We start from the raw sequence: 18459 nt of genomic DNA, 5'->3' as shown, positions 1-18459 counted from the left end.
CCGGCGCCCAGTCCCGGCCCGGCCCGGCCCCGCCATGGCGCTCAATAATTTTCTCTTCGCGCAGTGCGTCTGCTACTTCCTGGCCTTCCTGTTCAGCTTCGTGGTGGTGGTGCCGCTGTCCGAGAACGGCCACGACTTCCGCGGCCGCTGCCTGCTGTTCACCGAGGGCATGTGGCTGAGCGCCAACCTCACGGTGCAGGCGCGCGAGCGCTTCACGGTGCAGGAGTGGGGCCCGCCGGCCGCCTGCCGCTTCAGCCTGCTCGCCAGCCTCCTGTCGCTGCTGCTGGCCGCCGCGCACGCCTGGCGCACGCTCTTCTTCCTCTGCAAGGGACACGAGGGGTAAGCGGGGCCCCGCCGTGCCGCTGCGCCCCCGGGCCCCGGAGGCCTGCAGGGTCCGCCCTCGGCCGTCCCCGCCTCCGCGCACGGCGGCCTTTGTCTGCGCGCACACGCACACGCGGGCCCGGCGGTCACCGCCCTTCCTCCGCGGGTGCGGTCTCCTGCATCCGGAGCGACGCCCCTGGGTGCAGCTGTTGCACCTTCAGGCCCAGCAGGCCTGAGCTCCTCCGCCTGGCCCACCTTCGCCAGGACCCGGTACAGCTCCTGACCCCTCCGCTTTGCGCACGCCCGGCAAGGACCAGGCCCTGGCGTCAGTGAGGCTTTCGGGCGCCCTTCCCTCCTCCCAGGAAGCCGCACGTCTGGAAGGGAGTCGCCTGAGCTGCACTGCTGCCACCCAAACCTTGGCTAGGGGTGCACAGGGCAGGGAGCCGGGCCTGCTCGGTCGTCCCAGGCGTCTCTTCTCCTCCCTCCATTTCCTCCTCACCTTTCCTGCTCTGCTGTGATCCAGAGCCGGTGGGGTGTGGTCGGGGGCTGCGGTCCTCGCTGGTGGCACCTGTGAGCCCTCCCACCTTTCTGCAGATGCCGGAGGCCGCTCCCCGGCCTGCCCCGCTCCGCCCCCACTCAGGGTTGGCTGTTCTTAGTGGCTTTTCGCTCCTTGCAGGGGGCCACGAGGCTGTGGGGGTGGGACCCTCCCGGGGCGCTCAGCCTGTTGAGAGAGGACGAAGAAGGGCCCCCAGGAGCAGAAGGTGCTGGTGGGGCTGCGAAGGCCGGAGCAAGGGTGCAAGCCTAGGACCTGGAGTGTGCACGTGGCCGGGGCTGCTCACACCAGGCTTCTCCGGCTGGGGCTCCTCACAGTCCTAGGCCAGGAGTCGCTGCAGGGCAGGTCTGCCCTGCCGGAGGCTGTGGGAAACCCTTCTGGGGGCCGTAGCACCCCTCCTTGCTTTGGCGTGGGGCTCTTCCACTCTGACGCTGTCTCTGTCTTCACACGGCCTCTTCGGTCTCTCTGCTCATGAGGTCACTGTGTTTAGAGCCCACCCTCCATCCACCCCGAGTCCTTCTGAGGCCCTGACTATGGTTATACGTGCAAAGATCCTCTCTCCAGATAAGGCACAGTCACAGGTACCAGAGGTTGGACGTAGCATTTTGGGCGACACAGCTCATCCCACTACCCTGAGGTTCTGGACCTGGGGCCTGCAGGAAACCGTGTCACCTGGGAGCCCTCGGGGGCTGCGGGACCCAGGCGCTGGGCTGTGAGGCTGGCTGTGCCCTCCAGGCCTGGGTGTCCCGGCAGCAGAAGTGGTCTAGTTGGGGCTGACATGCAACAGCGCTCTAGAGAGGGCCTAGCGCTCTAGAGAACCCCTGAGCTGGCAAGCCAGGAGTCCTGGTCATCCCGAGTGGCCCCTTCTGCACGGGTGAGGCAGCAGAGCAGGAAGTGCTGGCTTTGCCTTTGTCACTCACAGGAAGGCCACCTTCCCTGGAGCAGCCAGTGCAGCAGGTGCACAGAGGCTTGGTGTCTCTGGGCTTTCTTCTTGGAATTATGCAGGCCTGAGCGCGTTGGTCCCCATGCCCCACTGACCAACCCACTTTGGGATTCAGGGTTGGTGGCACCACCATGCCCTTGACTTCACTAGTGGCCAGATCTGGTGGTTTGTGCTCCCACTGTTGGGACACTTGGGGTCTCTGTCCCTGCTCCGGCTTTCCAGCTGTCTTGTCCAAGGGCTGGATCCAGCCTTCCTGACTCTGGTGATGTACCATGCATAACGTCCCTTGTGGCCCTCAGGAATCACTGGCCGGGCCGCCTGGCTCTCTGGCACTGGTCTCTACCTTATCCATTTCACAATCCGGTTGGCTGCAATCAGCTGTTGTGTCAGTGCCCGTCTGAGTTCTGGTTGTAGGATTGGGTTAGAGCTCTTGGGAGCCATCCCAGGCCGTGGACGTCCATCCAGGGGGACCCTGGCTGGATGAACCCAGGGCAGGCCAGCACCCAGTTCGTCCCTGTGTCCTTAGGCAGAACACACACCAAGTGTTCACTGGGTGGATGACTGAAAGGTGTTGAACCCTGAGGTCTGGATCTTGGTTACCAGCTGGCCCTGACCCCGATATCTTTGTGAACTCAGCTTCTGCCAAGAGCTCCACCCTTCAGAGCCACTGTGCCAGTGAGTTCTGGCCCCCTGGGAAGGTGGGGTCTGCAGAGGGCAGTGATGGACAGAGGGCCAGCCCAGAGCACGGTTCCACTGCAGACGTTGGTCAGGCCGCATAGACCAGGCGAGCCAGTACGAGGAGGACAGTGGGGGATGCAGGGCAGCCAAGGGCCAGGGCAGGCCTTTCTACTGAGCCCATGTGGTGGCCACTGGACGCCCAGCCCCGGGAGGCCGCCACAGCCCCCACCAGTCTCTGAGTGTTAGAGGGCTGACATGGTTAGGTTAGCGCAGACTGCGCTTTCTCAAGGACTGGGCTGCAACCTTAGAGGCTGCCGAGGTCCCTGCCCCGTGGTCTGGTCCTGGGCTCGAGGGCAGAGGGCGTCTGGCATGCACAGGCGAAGGAGCACCCCGAGCTCCTTCTAGTTGCTGAGCCAGTGAAAGAATGGGCCGGAGTGTGGCCCTGGAGCCCCAGGCGGCTTTCCCTGAGGGCGGGTGGGAGGCCGAGTGGGCCTCTGCCGGAGAGGAGCCTTTGGGCGGCTTGGCAGCAGTGTATGATTGACTGACTGATGGGCTGGGGAGCGCTGGGTTAAAACGACCCATCTGCCTGCCTGCACCTGTCACTCAGCCTCCCGATGCTCCCTGGCTTCCTAGGATAGCTGTCACCATGGCGACGGCACATCCCCGGCTGGGCACCCTGAGAGCAGCGGGAGAGAGATGGTTAACCCTGTGTGTGCCGCCTGCCGTCCTGTCCTGTTTCTCATGTGCTGGGCACAGAGAGGGGTGGCATTGTGATCCAGTTGAGGCTCTGGACACCTGCAGTTTTTTAAAAATCTGGAAGGCCAGACAGGTTCCATGGAAACTGACCAGGAGTGGATGAGAAGAGTGGAAGGAGCCCGCTGCCCACAGTGCTCCAGCCTGGGGACTCCTCTGCCTCCTGGGGAGCTCCTTGTCTGGGCCAGGGAGGAGGGAATGATGCCCACTTAATAGGGATGCCGCTGGAATGTCTGGAGTCGGCAGAGAATTAATCCCATTTCCTGATTGTTGGGCTTGTGCCCTCTCCAAGGCAGGAAGGGCAGCTGGGCCTGGAACTCCTGAGTCCTGTCTGATGCCAGGTGTTTGGGGACAGGGGCTGTCAGGGAGGCCACCCTGGAGCTTGGCCTCACAAGGGATGTGGGCTGTGCATGCCCCCATCTAGAATTCTGGCTGTTACACCCCTACTGAGCGGGACCTGATGTGGCCTTGCTCTGTGCATGGCTGCCAGCCCAGCCTTCCTGTGCCAGCCTGGGGTGACCTGCCAGGAAGTGGGAATGCCAGCGCCCCATGCTGCTGTTGGATGGTGCCCCGAAGTGGGCAGCAGGCACTGTGCGCCAGGTGGAGGGGCTGTGCTGGGTCTCCTCTCCGTTGCTGTCTGGTGAACTACATGCCTGTGCCCCGGGCAGCCTTCGTGCCTCTGCCTAGGGAGGCTCTGACCTGGCTGCCTTGACCGCCCAGGTCCTCCGGACTCGTGGCCCATTGGCCCGGCTGCAGTGCCCTGACACAAGCTGCCAGGTGGGAGGGCACATGTGGGCTGTGCCATGCCCGCTGGCTCTGGGTGTTCAGTTCCTGAGGGTGACCCCACTTCCTGCTCCCCAGGTTCCTGGCAGCAACACTGACAAGCCTTAACCCTGGACGCAGCTCCGGGGAGCCCAGCAGGGCCAGTGGGCAGCGTGCCGTCCACAGCGGCTGAGGTCCGACATGGGACAGCACTGGGCAGGGCAGGAGCCAGGTTTGGTGATCACTGGCTATCCTTTACCCACGTGAGTCGCTCACGTGGCCCAGAATCCAGTCATCAGGGTCCCGCAGGAAGAAAATGCTCACCCAGGTGGGGGCAGATGGAGGGCTGGCTGGGAAGAGTCAGGAGGGGTGGGTGTCAGCCCCAGGCTCTGCATGAGGCCCCTGTTGGGACCAGGCCTCCATGGGGTAATGCTGCGTACGCAGGGCAGTTCCCAGCAGGGCGGGGAAGAGCTCCAAGCAGGAGAGCCAGCCCGGTGCTCCTGTGCGTGAGACGAGGGGACAGTGTCCACAGCACACACAGCCAGGCCCGGTGCGGGAGGCCCAGACAACTCTGCAGCTGCTGCTGGTCTTCAGAGGCTATGGGTCATGGACCTGCAGGCGAGTTGGGGCTCATCCAGGGCCGTGACCTCGTCAGGACTGTGTTCTGGGCTGTGTCACCTCTGTAAGGATATGTGAGACCTGTGTCCCCTCAGGGGCTCTGCCATGTGCCCACATAGCTGTCCAGGGCAGGCTCTGTGGATGGTGGTCCCACCTGAGCAAGCCCGATGGCCCTGCCAGAGCTGGCACAGTCAGCTTGCTTGTCGTCGATGCAGCAGCCTCCCGTCAGGGCCGCACACTCCTGTCCCTGGCCTGTGTCTGGCACAGGCCATCCTGTGGATAGATGCCAAGGGCTTGTCCAATGGCAGATGAGCCAGCAGTGCCCAGCAGGCTCTGCACCTTGACATTTGTCACCGTGGTTGGGTGACAGGGACTGAGGTTTCCCTGGGTGAGATGCCAGCCGTGCCTTTGTTTACCACCCTGAAGCCAGTTTAGCCCGAGACTTTGCTCAGATTTTCTGCAGGTGGCACTAAGGTGACATCCAGCCGGTGCTAGGCTGGAGGTGGGCAGGGTCCTTCCCTAGCCTCCTGTTGCCCTGCTGTCTTGAGGGGTCCCCATGGCGTCCTATTGGAGGGATGTACTTCCTTCTCCCACGTGTAGCCCAGTGGGCCACAGGCTTGGCCAGATTGAGGCTCCCTGAGGGGCTTGGACTTTGGGGAGCCCCTGGGGTGATGGAGTTTTGGGAAGGGGGTTGGTGGGGTGGTGCCCCAGCCCTGGCCCCACCTGGGCTCTCCATGCTGCCGTTGTCAGCTGGACCACGTCAGCATGGCACAGCCTGGCCGTGGAGGCTTCGATGGGTCTGCCGGAGTGGGGCTGGTGGCTGGTGCCAGGTGTGGGTCGCTCCCGTGTGAGGATGCAGTGTGGGTCCCTGAGCTCTGCACATCTGGGCCTGCACATCAGCCCCGGAGTGGGGCTGGTGGCTGGTGCCAGGTGTGGGTCGCTCCCGTGTGAGGATGCAGTGTGGGTCCCTGAGCTCTGCACATCTGGGCCTGCAGTCACCCTGTCAGTGGAGGGGCTGGGCTGACACCTGGCGAAGGCTCTCCAGCACTGCCTTCTTGCTGTGTCCTCTCGTGCTCAAGGACACCTATCTCACCCTGGACGCTCCACCCCCACCTGACCACGCCCCAAGGGCCGCGCCTCCTGCTCTCTTCACTTTGGGGTTAGGGTTTCACTGAATGAATTCGGGAGACTCAGAACTCATCCTATAGCTGTGAATGACTGTGGGTCGCCTTGGACAGTGGTCCTAGGGGTGGATGGCCTGGGTTGGTGCCCGGAGCTGGGTAGTCTTGAATGGATCTTGCATCTCCAGTGTGCGTATTGGCTCCCGTGCATTGGAATGGGTGATTGTGGGTCCCTGTGTTGGCCCCTTCTCCCTTGGGCAATGATGACATTGCGGTCCAAGTCCAGTCTTGGGCAGGATGAGATGGGCAGCTCAGGGCTGGCGTGGGGTATCATAGGGCCCTGATGCCACCAGAGAACCTGGGCTGCGGCCCTCCACACTGGGGATTGCTGCTACGGTGGGGTCCGGATGTCCCCCAGCATCCCTGTCTCTGCTACCTGCAGCTCCTTCTTCTACGCCTTCCTCAATCTCTTGGTGAGCGCCTTTGTGGTCTTCCTGGTCTTCATCGCCAGCACCATCGTGAGTGTGGGCTTTACCATGTGGTGTGATGCCATCACCGAGAAGGGCACTGTGCCCCACAGGTATGCTGGGCCCTGCCCTTCCCTGTGCCCACCCCTACACCCGCAGGCAGAGCGCCTGCATACGGCTCACCTGGAGCCTGTGGCTTTACCCTACCAGTGCCTACCTGGGCCCACCTGGTTCCCACCTAGGCCCACCTGGTCCCTACCTGGTCCCCACCTGGGCCCACCTGGGCCCACCTGGTCCCCCCCTGGTCCCCACCTGGGCCCACTTGGCGGGCTTCTCCCCTGAGCCCCACCTGTGTCAGGTGCCTCCTTCTTGCTGTGGAACCTGCAGCTTCACACACAGAGGCCCCCAGGAGCCAGGGCCTCTGACGCGGTGGGTGTGGGGCCTAGGGTTCAGCAGTTCCCTCTGTCCCCTCATTGCCATTAGGGGCAGTGGCCAGGTACCCCCTTGTGCTGCCCGTGGGAGGCAGAGGCCCAGGGTGGGTGTCAGATCAGGGCTTTGGTGCATGGGGTGGGATGAGGGTGGAAAACAGGACCAGAGGGTTCTGCGGGGTGAGGTGGGTCCCCAGCAGTCAAGGACCTCTGGGGCCAGGGTGGGTGCTGAGCTGAGCCAGGGCAATAAGTACCTGGCTGGCAGGTGCCTGGGGTGGAGTGTGGTGGCTGCCCTTTTCCCTGGGCAGATGCCCGCTGCCCATCCTAAGCCTATTCAGGCCCTAGAAGGCAGGACCTGGGGTCACCTCTTTCTGAGGCTCCACTGTCTTTAGGCAAAGTCAGACCTGGAACCCCAACATCTAAAACAGGGCCAGCAGGGCAGGGCAGGAAGTGCCTCACCTGTCCTGTGCCCACATGCTGGGTCCTGGGGCAGGCGAAGATGCGTGAGCCTGGTGGCCCCGCCAGGTCCCACCTGCAGCTGGGAGCTGCTGCTCGGCCTTCACTGTGCTGGTCCTGTCCGTGGGCCCTCAGTGTAGGCAGCTGATGGGGTTCCCCAGGAGCCCTCCCCTCCTGGCACCCTTCCCCAGCCGCTCCTGCAGCCCCCACTGGACGCTGCCCAGCCCCGGCTGTGACAGGAGTGTGGGGCTTCGTGTGGACTTCGGCCCAGGGTTGGGCTGAGCTGTCATGTCCAGTGGAGGTGGCCTGGTGGCGTCCCCTGTGTACACTGTTGGGGGCAGTGTGGGACACTGTGGGCCCCAGCCCCTCTGCACCCTTCCTCAGAGGCCTATGGGCCTGCAGGGCAGGACAGTGAGCCAGGACACAGGGACCCACGCTGAGGCTGACACACAGTCCTCTGGCTGTCCGGTCCCCTTCCCGGAGCCTGCGCCATGGGCCGGGGTCCAGGCCGACCCCGTGAGGTCCCACAGGTCCCAGCGGCCCTCTTCAGCCGCAGTCACCACTCCCCACCTCGGGTTTCAGCTGCGAGGAGCTACAAGACATTGACCTGGAGCTGAATGTGGACAACTCTGCCTTCTATGACCAGTTTGCCATTGCTCAGGTGGGCAGGAAGGGGCCTGTGTGGGACACTCCTGACACCTCCCCGCAAAGGCTTCTGGGAGGTGGGCGGGGAGCCGGGTCCTGGGCAGAGCAGGGCATTCAAGGGTTAAGTGGGGGACAGGGCACGGGGCCAACGCCCAGGCAAGAAGGTGCCCAGAGAGTCAGGGAGCCCGAGTGCCGCAGCCCGAGGGCTTGGAAGCTGGTGGCAGACAGGGCCTCCAGTGGCCAGCCTGAGGGCCTCACCATGGCCAGGAGCCCCTCAGTGGTCTGGACATGGGGTTCTAGGGGTTCTTTGCTGAGATGAGCTGAAGTGGTCAAAGATACCTTCATGTAAAGTTACTGGAAGATGTTTTGGACTGAACTGCGGGTCAGATGGCCATGTGGACGACAAGCACGCTCGAATGGGAGTCAGTTTGATGTGCAGGCCTGGGGTTGATTGTTTCCCCTCCAGCTGTTTAGAAACAGCAGCTAAAGGTCAATCTTCTCTGGTGACTGCAGGGGCTGTGATTGACAGGTTCCCTGGAGCCGAGGGGCCCAAGTGCTGGGAGGAGAGGGCGTTGCCTGGCCACTGTCCTCCACCAGGGACTGTGTCCGCCAGGGTGGGGGTAGCTGGTTCCTGGCCTCTGCCCAGATTCAGGTTCCCCAGGGATGCGAGAGTGACTTTCACTTTAGGGAGGAGGAACTTCGGCTCCAGGGCCTCCTCCTGCCCCTTGCCTTCTCCAGGGCCAGGGCTGGCGGGGTGCATGGGAGAAGGGGTGGGGAGGGGGCTGGTCGGATACACACACGGGGGTTGCTGGTCGGGCACGTGGGGGGCATGTGGGTCACGTGGGGTGCTGGCTCTGTCCTGACGCTGCTGCCTCCTTGCAGTTTGGCCTCTGGGCCTCCTGGCTGGCATGGCTTGCCATCACCACGTTGGCCTTCCTGAAGGTCTACCACAACTACCGCCAGGAGGACCTGCTGGACAGCCTGGTCCACGAGAAGGAGCTGCTGCTGGCCAGGCCGGGCCCTCGCACCTCCTTCCAAGGGGAGAAGAGTGCCGTCATCTAGGCTGTGTGGCCAGCAACCCGGCCCCTGCCCACAGGCCCCGCCTGGGCCCACCCAGCCCCGCATGCAGCCCTGGCCCTGCCTACAGCGAGGCGAGCACCAGCTCTTGCCGAGGGCCCAGCAGCAGGCAGTCGGGGCAGGGCCCTGGGCAGGGCGTCTATGCTCTGCCTCCCGGAGGCTGCATGTGAGTGCTGGAGTGTAAGCGCACGCGTATGTGCACACGCATGTGGATAAGATGTGTGGGAGCAGACCACAGAGCTGGGCACCCGTGGCTCCCAGAAGGGCGTGGCCAGGGCTCCCAAAGGGCAGTGAGCCCCACCTGCCCACCTAGTGGCGGCAGAGCCTAGTGTGACCTGGGCTGGGTTCTGCCATCCTCAGCACTCTGCTGGGGAGAGCCAGCACCCTCTTCTTTTAGGGGTCCCTCACCCTGTTCCAGGGAAGGGGACCTAAGGTGGAAGAGCCCTCAACCCTGACCCCAACCTTCAGAAGTGTGTTCCCAGCGTGTTCTCCCGGCTTGGGCTCTGCTGTGGACTGGGGCTGCCTCAAGGGCCTGGGGTGGTCGTCTGGGCTGCAAGAAGCAGCCAGCTTGTCAGGGTGCTGGGCAGGCAGGTGTTGGGAGGACCAAGGCCAGTGGTGAGGGGTGAGGGCTCAAGCCCAGCTGAGAGCTTCCTGTGGAGTGCTGTGTACTTGGGATGATGTTTGGACAGTCTGAGGTCCCCAAAGCTGATCTCACCCTGGGCCCCTAATCATTAGGCATGGGGACTCTCTCTTGCCCCGAGAGCTGCTTATCTGTCCCCTACACGTGGTGTTGTGGCTTCTGCCTTGTCTCTGCTCTGCCCTCCATTTCTGCTGCAGCTGCCTGGGACCCCAGAAGAAGCGGGAGCGGGGCGTGGTTTCCCGGGCCCGTGGACCTGCCCCAGCCCAGCCTTGCTGGCCCTGGGCAGCTGCCTCCTGAGGCCCTGGGAGCTGGCCCTGGGAGCTGCCTCCTAAGGCCCAGGGGCAGCCTGCATCCGGGCATGCAGAGGCCTGGGCGTAGGGTCCAGGGCAGGAGGGAAGGGCTGCCCGGTCCCCACGGTAAACGCACTACTGCTTCCAAGACACCCAGGCTTCTCTCCGGCCTCTCCCGAGGGCACCTTGTTTTAGCTCTACTTCCGGCTGAACTGAAAGTGAAGACTGTCAAATTTCCACGTATCTATTTCTCCAGGTCACAATAAAACTATGAGCTTGAGCATCTCTGGGGTGGTTTGTTCCTGTGCCCCCAGCCTCAACCGCCTGCCTGGCTTCTAGTTTATGGTGTAAACGGCTGTGTTCCGGCTTTGTTTGGTTCTTCAGAGGTTTCCAGAAGCAGTCTTCCTCGAGGCTGCGGCTTCGTGTCTGCGTTTCTGGGGCTCTGCTCCCCACGCGCCCCCGGGGGGAGATGGATGGGCGACCTCTCGGGGGCGGTGTCTCCAGGCAGCACTTACTGAGAAATGGCTGGAGGTGGATTTGTGGACGCCACAGGCCACAGGGAGGGGTCGTGATGGGCCTTGGTGCCGAGCACGAGGAGCGCCCTCTGGGGAGGGGCGATGGGGCAGCTCCTCCGGCCGAGAGACGGCTGAGACTCACCTCTCGGCGCCTCCAGAATATGGGGCGAAAGTGACCTGCCTGTCCTGGGGAGGTGCAATGAGACAAATCCTGGGGGGCTGGCCTGGGGCAGGGGTGGTCACCATGGTGACAGCTGATGCTGAAGGTGCCCGTCCCCTACTGTGGTACTCTCTGGGCCTTCTCCATTGGCTCCCCTACCCTGGGGTCCCCGAATTCTGAATCTGGAGGAAACCCTGGGGGTGCTGCCTGGGGTCCCTGAGGCCTAGAGACTGCAAGTGAGACAGAGCAGAGCAAGGGGACAGACGGACCGGTGGGGCTTGCTGGGGGACACGGCCCAGGGCTCAATGGGCCCCGAGATGTCCTGGCGGGCAGCTGAGAGGACTGAGGCATGGACGGGGCCCTTAATGTGTGGCAGTCACTCAGGCCACAAAAGGCCTCTCCGGCCAGGCTTCCCACTGCATTTCCCTAAACCCCAGCCCGGAGGGTGCAGCAGGTGCTTTAACAGAAAGTGCTTCTTCCACATCAGTGGTGGGGACAGACACCAAGGGTCAGGGGCTGCCCATGCCCTCAGGCCTCAGGCCCCAGCACTTGCCTGGCCACCAGCCCAGGTGGGCACAGCATCCCCCGCTGTCCCTCTTGGTGTCTGACTTGAGCCTTGTCTGCTTCCCCTCTGTCTGTGTGGAGCCTGGAGGGGCCTGGCAGTGTCAGGCCTGGCCAGGAGGATGGTGCCCCACGGAGGACCCACGGGGAGCGGTGCCTGACACGCAGGCCTTCCTCCTGTGGGGTACAGCCTTCAGGACAGCAGGGTGTGTCCTGGCCTCCCGGGTCCAGCACTTGGTGCAGCGCAGTTCCCGCCAGGCCGAGCAGGGCAAGGCTAGGGCAGCAGCTGCCTGCCCGCTCTGGCAGCCTCCCCAGTACCTGACGCATAGGGAGGGGAGGGCTGCACATAGGGAGGAGCAGGGTGCCAGCTGCTGGGTCCCGCATGTCTGGTCTCAGGCATGGTGTGCCTCTCCCCCAGCCCCACAGCTGCCCTGCAGGGTACCCTGGTTGTGCCATGCACCACCCACTGGGGCTGTCTCCTGGTTAGCTCCAGAGCCCAAGACGGGGCTCCCCGAAGCCTCACCCACCAGGGTGATCCGTGGAGACATCACTTGCCGACCGTGGTCAGAACCGCAGGAGGCAGCGCCAGCTGCTCAGGGCCATGTGCCAGAGGCGCAGGACAAGGGCCAGGAGCTGGGCCTGGAGGTCCTTCAGGGCCGTGGCGATGGGCTTGGCCTGGCTGCAGTACAGGCCCAGCGCCACTCCGAGCAGAACACACAGAGACAGCTGCAGGAGCAGGGGACGTCCCCGGGGCGCTGGGTGCTGTGGCCCGCCTGTGTGTGTCAGGGACAGTGGCTGAGGAGTGGCCCTGCTGGACAGCCGGGGCTGCTGGGGCCAGTGGGGACAGGGAGAGAGGCTCCTCCAAGGGGTGGAGACCCAGGGCCTGGCTCAAGGGCTGGGGCTTGAGACTCACCCCTGCCTGCGGCCGTGGGCTCGTTGCAGGTGATGTCTGTGAAGGAGGCCAAGGTGTGTGCACGTCTGCGAGGGCCCCGCCTCTCCCGCCCCGGCCTCCCCCGAGGACAGTGGGCGGTGAGCTGCCCGGTGGCCCCTCCTGCCCTGCACCCTGAGGGCCCCATGGGCATTACTGGGGTTCTGCCAGGGGCCCAGGACAGGGACTGGGGTCCCACCTTGGCCCCCCCAGATCCTTGCTGCCAGGCCCCCCGACCCTGCCGTACACTCTTACAGTGGACGGCCACCTCCAGGGGCTCCCGGAACCGCACGTGTCTCGAGGTCCTCAGCGGCTCTGTCTCGTGGGGCCTGCGCTCCAGCCAGCTCCGTTTCAGGATGGACGGGGGGTGCTTCCTGTCTCCCTCCTGGGGACAGAGGGGGGCAGGGGCCATGAGCCCCTCCTGCTGGACGCTGGACGCTCCAACCACCATCCCTGCTGCCTCCCCTGGGCTTTGTGCAGAGGGAGCTGGTGTCCAGGCCCCGAAAGATGTGGAGACACCAGCCTGCCCTCCCCATGGCCTCGGTCCCCGTGGCCTGTGGCTCTGTCCTGGTGGATGAGGTTGGTGACCCCAGGCCAGGCAGCATCCTGGGCTCTGCTCCCCACCAGTGCCAGGGCTCAGGGTAACTTTCCATGTCAGTGGTGAGAACAATAACACTTCACCGCAGGCGCAGGCAGGGAGGAGCCCCTCAGACCAGAGTCTTCAGCCTGAACCCACACAAACTCACGGCCTTCCTGGGGCCCAGGGAGAGGCTAGTGACCAGGACCAGGGCTCGGAACTTGGCCACTGCCAGTAGCACGGATCTAGGGGCCCCAGATGGGGAGGGCAGTGCCTGGGACAAGGTGAGGGGTGCTGACAGCCCCGGAACTCAGCCTCGGACTCCTGGCCAGGCGTGCTTCCCACTCCTGGGGTGGGGCCCAGGCCCCAGCCGCTCGTCCTCCGTGGTGTGGGAGGCCAGGCTGCTGTCCAAGCCCCAGAAAGACCTGAGGGGAGCTTGGGGCAGGGAAGTGTGGGCAAGGGGCCCAGTTTAGCTGGGCCAGGCCAGGGCAGGGACGGTGGCTGGGGGCTGTGACAGACAGCTGGAGTCCCCCAAGGAGCTGGCCTCCTTCTTCCTGGCTGGGCTCCACCTGGCCCATGGGCCTGCCAGGGCCACCTGCTGGCCCTGAACCCTTCCCTCATCAGCACGGCCTGGGTTTGGAAGATGGAGCTGGAGCCCCTGGCTTCCCAGGACCTCAGTGCCCTCACCTGTGACCCAGGACGCCGGCTGTTCTGCAGGCGAGAGTACCAGGAGCCAGGCCGCCTCTGGTGCCTGTGCCCGCCCCCGGCTCTGGGAAGTCCCTGCCACCTGTGACCTCCTGGTGCTCGCGCCGTGCCTCAAGTCTGAGGTCCAAGCCCTCCCGTGTGGACCCCACCTGCTCACCGGGGAAACCCCACTTAGCCCTCTTGTCTCCTGGCATCCTCCTCCCGTGTCCTGGACCCTGCAGTCTTCGCCTCTCCCTGCCCCCAGCCCCTCTGCCCTCCAGCCGCACCCCTTGCTGTCCCCCTCGTTGGCCTTGCATGCTGCCCCTGTCTGACCAAGCCCAGGGGCTCAGTGCCCTGCACGAGACACTCCGTCCAGCCCCACGGCCCCTGGCTGCAGGGCAAGGCCCGGAGCCCTCTGCCCTTGCCTGTCCACCCCGGAGCCTGCACAATGAGCCCGTCTTGGGCAAGCCCGCCCACCTCCGAAGCCTCCTCATCCTTTCCGGTCTCACGCAGGGCCTCTGGGCCGGAGTCAGGGTGCAGGGCTCGAGCTGTGGTCCTCATTTACTGGAGCATGGTGCTGAGGTGAGAGACAGGAGGTTACAGAGCTGGGAGGGCCAGAGGGTAGACGGCGTCTCTACACACTCAGCTTCTACCAAAGCAATTTCCTCCGCCGCCAGTCTGCTGATTTCCCCTTACTGGCTGTGTAGTACTCCTGTGGGCTGCCACCCCCAATTTACAACCATCCCCCACTCGGGACACCTGGAAGTTGGCAGCTTATTGTGATTGCAAGTCTTGAGCTCATGGGTCAGGGTGCAGTGAAGGTCTCTCTGCTGCTGGCCCTCCATGGGGGGCCAGGGCGTGGGGTGGGGATCTCCCTCCAGGGGTGTGCTGGCTGTGCCCTGAGATCCAGGCCCACCCCTCAGCTCTGCCAAACTGTGCCCTGTCCCCACCTGCTGAGCCCTCCCATCTGTCTCTGTCTCGGATTCTGCTGTCCGCATCCTGTGGGTCTCTCTGGCTGTGCGGGTGCCCGTTTCTCCCTGTGCCTCGTCCCCTTGCCCGTGCGCATGGCCCCTCTCCTCCGGGCTCTCTTTCATGCCCCTAGCAGGCCCTTGGCCCCAAGCCCTCCCATCCTGCTCCAGTCACTCTGCCCTGCAAAAGCCAGGCATCGACCCCTGCAGGGCCTGGGCACTGAGCCCACCTCGCTCAGCCCACCGGGCCACAGAGGCCAGAGAACGTGGGTGTCCCTTGGGTGTCCACGGAGGGGCTGAGTCCTCTGTTCCTCCTGGCTGCATGGTGAGTTGGGGTCAGCAGCCCTCCACCCACCAGATTCCTCCAGGTCCCTTGTGGTAGGTTTTAGTGTGCTCTGCTAGCCCTGGGCATGAAATGCACCCAGCACGGACACCAGGCCATGTCCCAGGGCGAGAGCAGGCCTCCACTATGGCCCTCACAGTGCCCTTAGGTCCCCCGCGCAGGAGCAGCTGCCCTGGGGGTGACCACAGCGTCCCCACACCCTCTGACCCAGGATAACTGGGCCACTGCAGAGCCCTAGGGGCACAAACACGGGCAGCCAAGGGCCTGGCCATGTCCTTGCTACACCGCCTGCACAGGTGCTGTTACTGCAGAAGCGAGCCACTTCTGTGCCATTGCTGCCCCATTAGGTTTTGTTGCAAATCAGATCAGAGAAGAAGCAGGGGGCGGCTGGGGTGGTGCGGGGTCCTCAGCACTCTGGGGGTGTAGTGGAAGCAGTGTGTGTGCCAGGGTATCTGCGTGTGCATCTGTGTGCCTGGGGTGGTGGCTGCATGCACAGTGTCTGAAGTGTACGTGGATGTGTGTGGTGGGTGAGGCTGCAGGCCCTGGGCCACCTGGTGGCCTCAGCCTTCTCCGCTGGCCCTCACGAGCAGTGACAGCCCCTGTCCTGGACCTGACAGGGACGAGCAGGCGCATCCAGGGTGTGCTGAGGCCTGGGCTTGTGGTGATGCCCCTGCACTGTGGCCATCCCTTCGGGGTGGCTGTGCTCAACCTGGTGTAGGGTTGAGACAGTGAGGCTGCCCACAGGCCACCCCTTTCCCACCTGCAGCTCTGTGGGTGCCCTGGGTGTCTCCAGTTAAGGCCCAGGTGGGGCCCTCACTCAGGGCTTCCCTTTCACAGGGGAGGGAGCTGCCAGGACACGGGGCCTGTGGTGTCCCCAGGGGCTGGCTCAGTCTGGTCTCTGTGACCTTGGTCCAAGGGGGAGAGCGACCTTCCTGGGGCTCAGCTTGCTGCCCAGAAGCAAGTGAAGCTGCTGGGTGCCACCTCCCGCCCGCCCTGGAGCAAGGCCTCAGCGGCAGGGACAGGGGTAATTCAAGTGCGCTTGTTCTGCGGCCAGCTCGTGACAGAAGGGTGATAAAGAGTGGAAAATAGTTCCAGGAGCCCAGGCCTGCGGATCGTCATCACACGCCAGGACTGCCAAGGGAGGCCACTCTGCCCCGGCCCGCCCCTCTCCCTGGGAGGACGAAGAACCGTGGGGCCCCCTGAACGGACTGCTCCACGCCTGCTCCAGTGAGCAGGCAATGCCTCGCCCTGGGGCTGGGTCTGTAGGGTGTTAGGCCCTGGGCAGGAAGGTGTAGGGTCTGTCACCTTCCTGGGCTCAGATGGATCATGGGAAGAGGCCCCAGTTCAGGAGAAGGCCCAGGGGCCCCAGGCTGGAGGGCCCACGGGTCCTGTGTGCTTCCAAGGCCTGGCCACAGCCCTGTGCAGAAGACCTGTGGCGTCTTCTCGGGGCTAGTATCCCCCTTGTCATGAAGCGGTTGAAAGCGACTGATGCTCCCACCTGCTGCCCGTCTCCTGCCCCAGCGAGGAATGTTGTATGGCACTGTGCCTGCCCTGCCTGCCCCAGGACACCTGCTCTATCACCGAAAGCCCGTGACAGGGCAGGGCCTCCTCGCAGCAGCCGGCGTGTGGCTGACCCCAGGGTCCCACCCATCCCGTGAGGGACAGCTTTTCCTCCGCTCTGACACTGGTCAGGGCCCCCTCTTGGCAGTGTGCCGGTTCCCCCACCCTACACCTGCGCTGCCCCTGGACACACAACCCGGCTGATCTGCTGCAGGCCGCCACCTCCAGTGCTGTCCTGTGGGGCTGCAGGGGACGTGTACATGTGTGCACACACAACCCATGCACACACACATGCACACACACACACACGCACACATGGCCCACCTGGCTCCTGCGGCTTGGCCCTGTCTTTCAGGGACGGCCCACCGCCTGGCCCGAGATCACTGAAGACAGAGCCTCTGTGGGGCGGAACCCGAGCCGTCACCACTCGCAGCCTGGCCAGGAAGTTTCCATTACAGCAGTGGGGCCGGCGCCTTCTTGCCCTCTGGACAGCGGACAGCCAGGGCGAAGGCGGCCCTGGGCCAGTGTGGTGGGGCCGTGTCCCAGGTGCCTGCTCGGCCTGGTGCAGGTGGAGCCCCAAGGCTGAGGCAGCAGAGGCTGGAGAGGAAACGGGATGGCTTGGGGCACCACGCGGCCTCCCCTCTGCGGGGTGCAGGCCGGGACAGGCAGGCGTGGGGCTCCGGAAGGGCTGTCCCTGGCAGCTCCCCAGATAAATGCGCATTTCCCACTTAAGCAAGAGGGAGAGCTCTTGGGGCGGTTCCGGCAGGCGGGACTGAGCGCCCTCTGGCCTTGCTGCGGCACCCGCTGGCCCTGGTCAGGGGACAGGGAGCAGCCTCCTCCCTGCAGGCCTGCTGTCCCCCCGAGAGATGGCCTTGGTGGGATGGGCTCAGGCCGGCCACCCGGGAGGCCCTGAGTGCCAGGGGCCGGAGTGTCAGGAGTCCTCTGCCAGCCCCACTGATAAGGAGACACAGGTTCAGGGGGCAGAGGCTATGGGGTCCCCAGCTGCCTCGTTTGCCTGGAATGTCCCCATCCTAGGACACCCCCAGTCCTGGGTGGACAGGAAGGGTGGCCATCATGGGGCACATCCAGGGTACCTGGAGTGACCGCTGCTCCGGCGCTCTCACGGTCTCTGCCCACCTCCCAGGCTTCTTCCATGTCTATGGCCAGGCAGCCCCCAACGCAGGCAGGAAGTCAGCATCCCTCTGCCTGCTTCCCTGGCTCCTCCCCTCTGCTCCTCGTGAAGCAGCCAGCTCTTCTGTCCTGTCCAGGGGCGGGGGCATGGCCCAAGAGGTCTCCACCTGTCTTTACGCTTGGGAGGTGGGGCCAGGCTGGGAGCAGCCCGCAGGCCGCACAGGTGACCAGGCCTCTCCCGAGCTCTGGCCTCTGCTGGAGGAGGAGCCGTCCAGCTGGCAAGGCCTGGGCTGAGGCTGCTCCCCTCTGGCAGAAAGAGCAGCAACCCCATGGCCTCTGCTGCCGGAGTCCTTTCCCAGGCCCTGGGGGACATGAGGCCAGGCCTGCAGAGCAGGCCGGAGGTCAGGGTCACCGGCCCTGCCCAGCCCTATGCACTCTCCAGGCCCCGGCTAGGCAGCTCCTGAAACCCTGTGGTTGGAATTTGGGGGAAGGAGTGTGAGCAGTACAGGGTGCTGTGGAGGGAGGGGTCTTGCCTTGGGCCTGGCTGAGCCCCAGTAGTGTCCTGGCAGGGGCAGGGGCCAGACTGGAGCGGGAGGGGCCTGGCCTTCCCCAGGGTCTGCCCTGGGTTGGGGTGTGGGGCTCTGTTGCACCTGTACTCACTTCTAGATGAGATAAAAGTGGCTTAGATAGGTGAGGCCATGTACCCCAAGTCACACAGCAGGAGGCTGTTGGCAGGCTCTGGGTCCTGCTGGACATGTGCTAGCCTGCAGGAGGAGTCAGATCTGAGACTGGCCATCGGGTGGCCATGGTGTGGGGTCCCAGGTGTGTAGGGCCCTCCATGTCACTGGGAGAGGGGGCACCTCTTGCTGGGAGCCTGGCTAGTTTCCTGGGCACGAGGGCCAGGGCTAGCAGGGACTGTAGCCTGAATCCACCGATGCCCTGAAGCCACAGGGGCTGTAGGGGTCAGGCTGGTGCTCCTGGCTCTGTGTGTGTGCCAGGCAGGGCATTGAGTCTCCCTGTCTGTGCAGGGAGTGAGACGCTGCCTGGACACCCATGCTGTGCCCTCGGGGATGACAGGAATGAGGAATGTGCTGTGTTCCAATCCAGCACTACGGGGGAGCAGGCGGCCAGCTGTGGTGCACTGACCCCTGTTGAAGGGACACCACTGAGGAGGGCTGGGGGCGGAAGGTGAATCCACAGCTTGGATTTGGGAAAGAGCAACGTTTAGGGGTCATGAGAGCCACTGCCCGGCAGAGCCCTAACCAGGCCTCCAGGGCCAC

The 18459-nt window shown here is 64.4% G+C and overlaps 2 protein-coding genes and 1 long non-coding RNA gene across 9 annotated transcripts; 1 reads left to right on the top strand and 2 right to left on the bottom strand.

Moving 5' to 3' along the window:
• The first annotated feature begins 6 nt into the window (after positions 1–6).
• Positions 7–10035, top strand: Tmem179 (transmembrane protein 179). Its single transcript, XM_005410828.2, has 4 exons — positions 7–339; positions 6192–6329; positions 7683–7761; positions 8628–10035. Exons 1-4 carry the CDS (start codon positions 35–37, stop codon positions 8805–8807), a joined length of 702 nt encoding a protein of 233 aa, XP_005410885.1. The 5' UTR covers positions 7–34; the 3' UTR covers positions 8808–10035.
• LOC106147284 lies at positions 236–6185 on the bottom strand. Its single transcript, XR_001232099.1, has 3 exons — positions 4783–6185; positions 821–4690; positions 236–321 (listed from the first exon to the last, which is right to left on the bottom strand). It is a non-coding gene; the product is annotated as an uncharacterized LOC106147284 (long non-coding RNA).
• On the bottom strand, positions 9983–17272 carry LOC102023845 (chromosome unknown open reading frame, human C14orf180). 7 transcript variants are annotated; one of them, XM_013507905.1, is made up of 6 exons: positions 17143–17272; positions 16373–16645; positions 13655–13754; positions 12172–12301; positions 11902–11937; positions 9983–11761 (listed from the first exon to the last, which is right to left on the bottom strand). In XM_013507905.1, the coding sequence occupies exons 3-6, from the start codon at positions 13736–13738 to the stop codon at positions 11553–11555; spliced, it is 459 nt and encodes a 152-aa protein (XP_013363359.1). In that variant the 5' UTR covers positions 13739–13754; positions 16373–16645; positions 17143–17272; the 3' UTR covers positions 9983–11552. The 7 variants fall into 7 exon arrangements, with proteins under 7 accessions (XP_013363359.1, XP_005410887.1, XP_005410888.1 ...); XM_005410830.2 differs by lacking the exon at positions 17143–17272 and having other exon boundaries at positions 9983–11306; positions 11516–11761; positions 16373–16754; XM_005410831.2 differs by lacking the exon at positions 17143–17272 and having other exon boundaries at positions 9983–11165; positions 11516–11761; positions 16373–16754.
• Positions 17273–18459: the final 1187 nt, after the last annotated feature.

This window comes from Chinchilla lanigera, unplaced genomic scaffold (genome assembly GCF_000276665.1).
Source record: "Chinchilla lanigera isolate Chin_1 unplaced genomic scaffold, ChiLan1.0 scaffold00137, whole genome shotgun sequence".
NCBI classification, from domain to species: Eukaryota; Metazoa; Chordata; class Mammalia; order Rodentia; family Chinchillidae; genus Chinchilla; species Chinchilla lanigera.
Note: the sequence above shows the minus strand (reverse complement) of the source record. Positions and strands in the feature narration are given on the sequence as shown.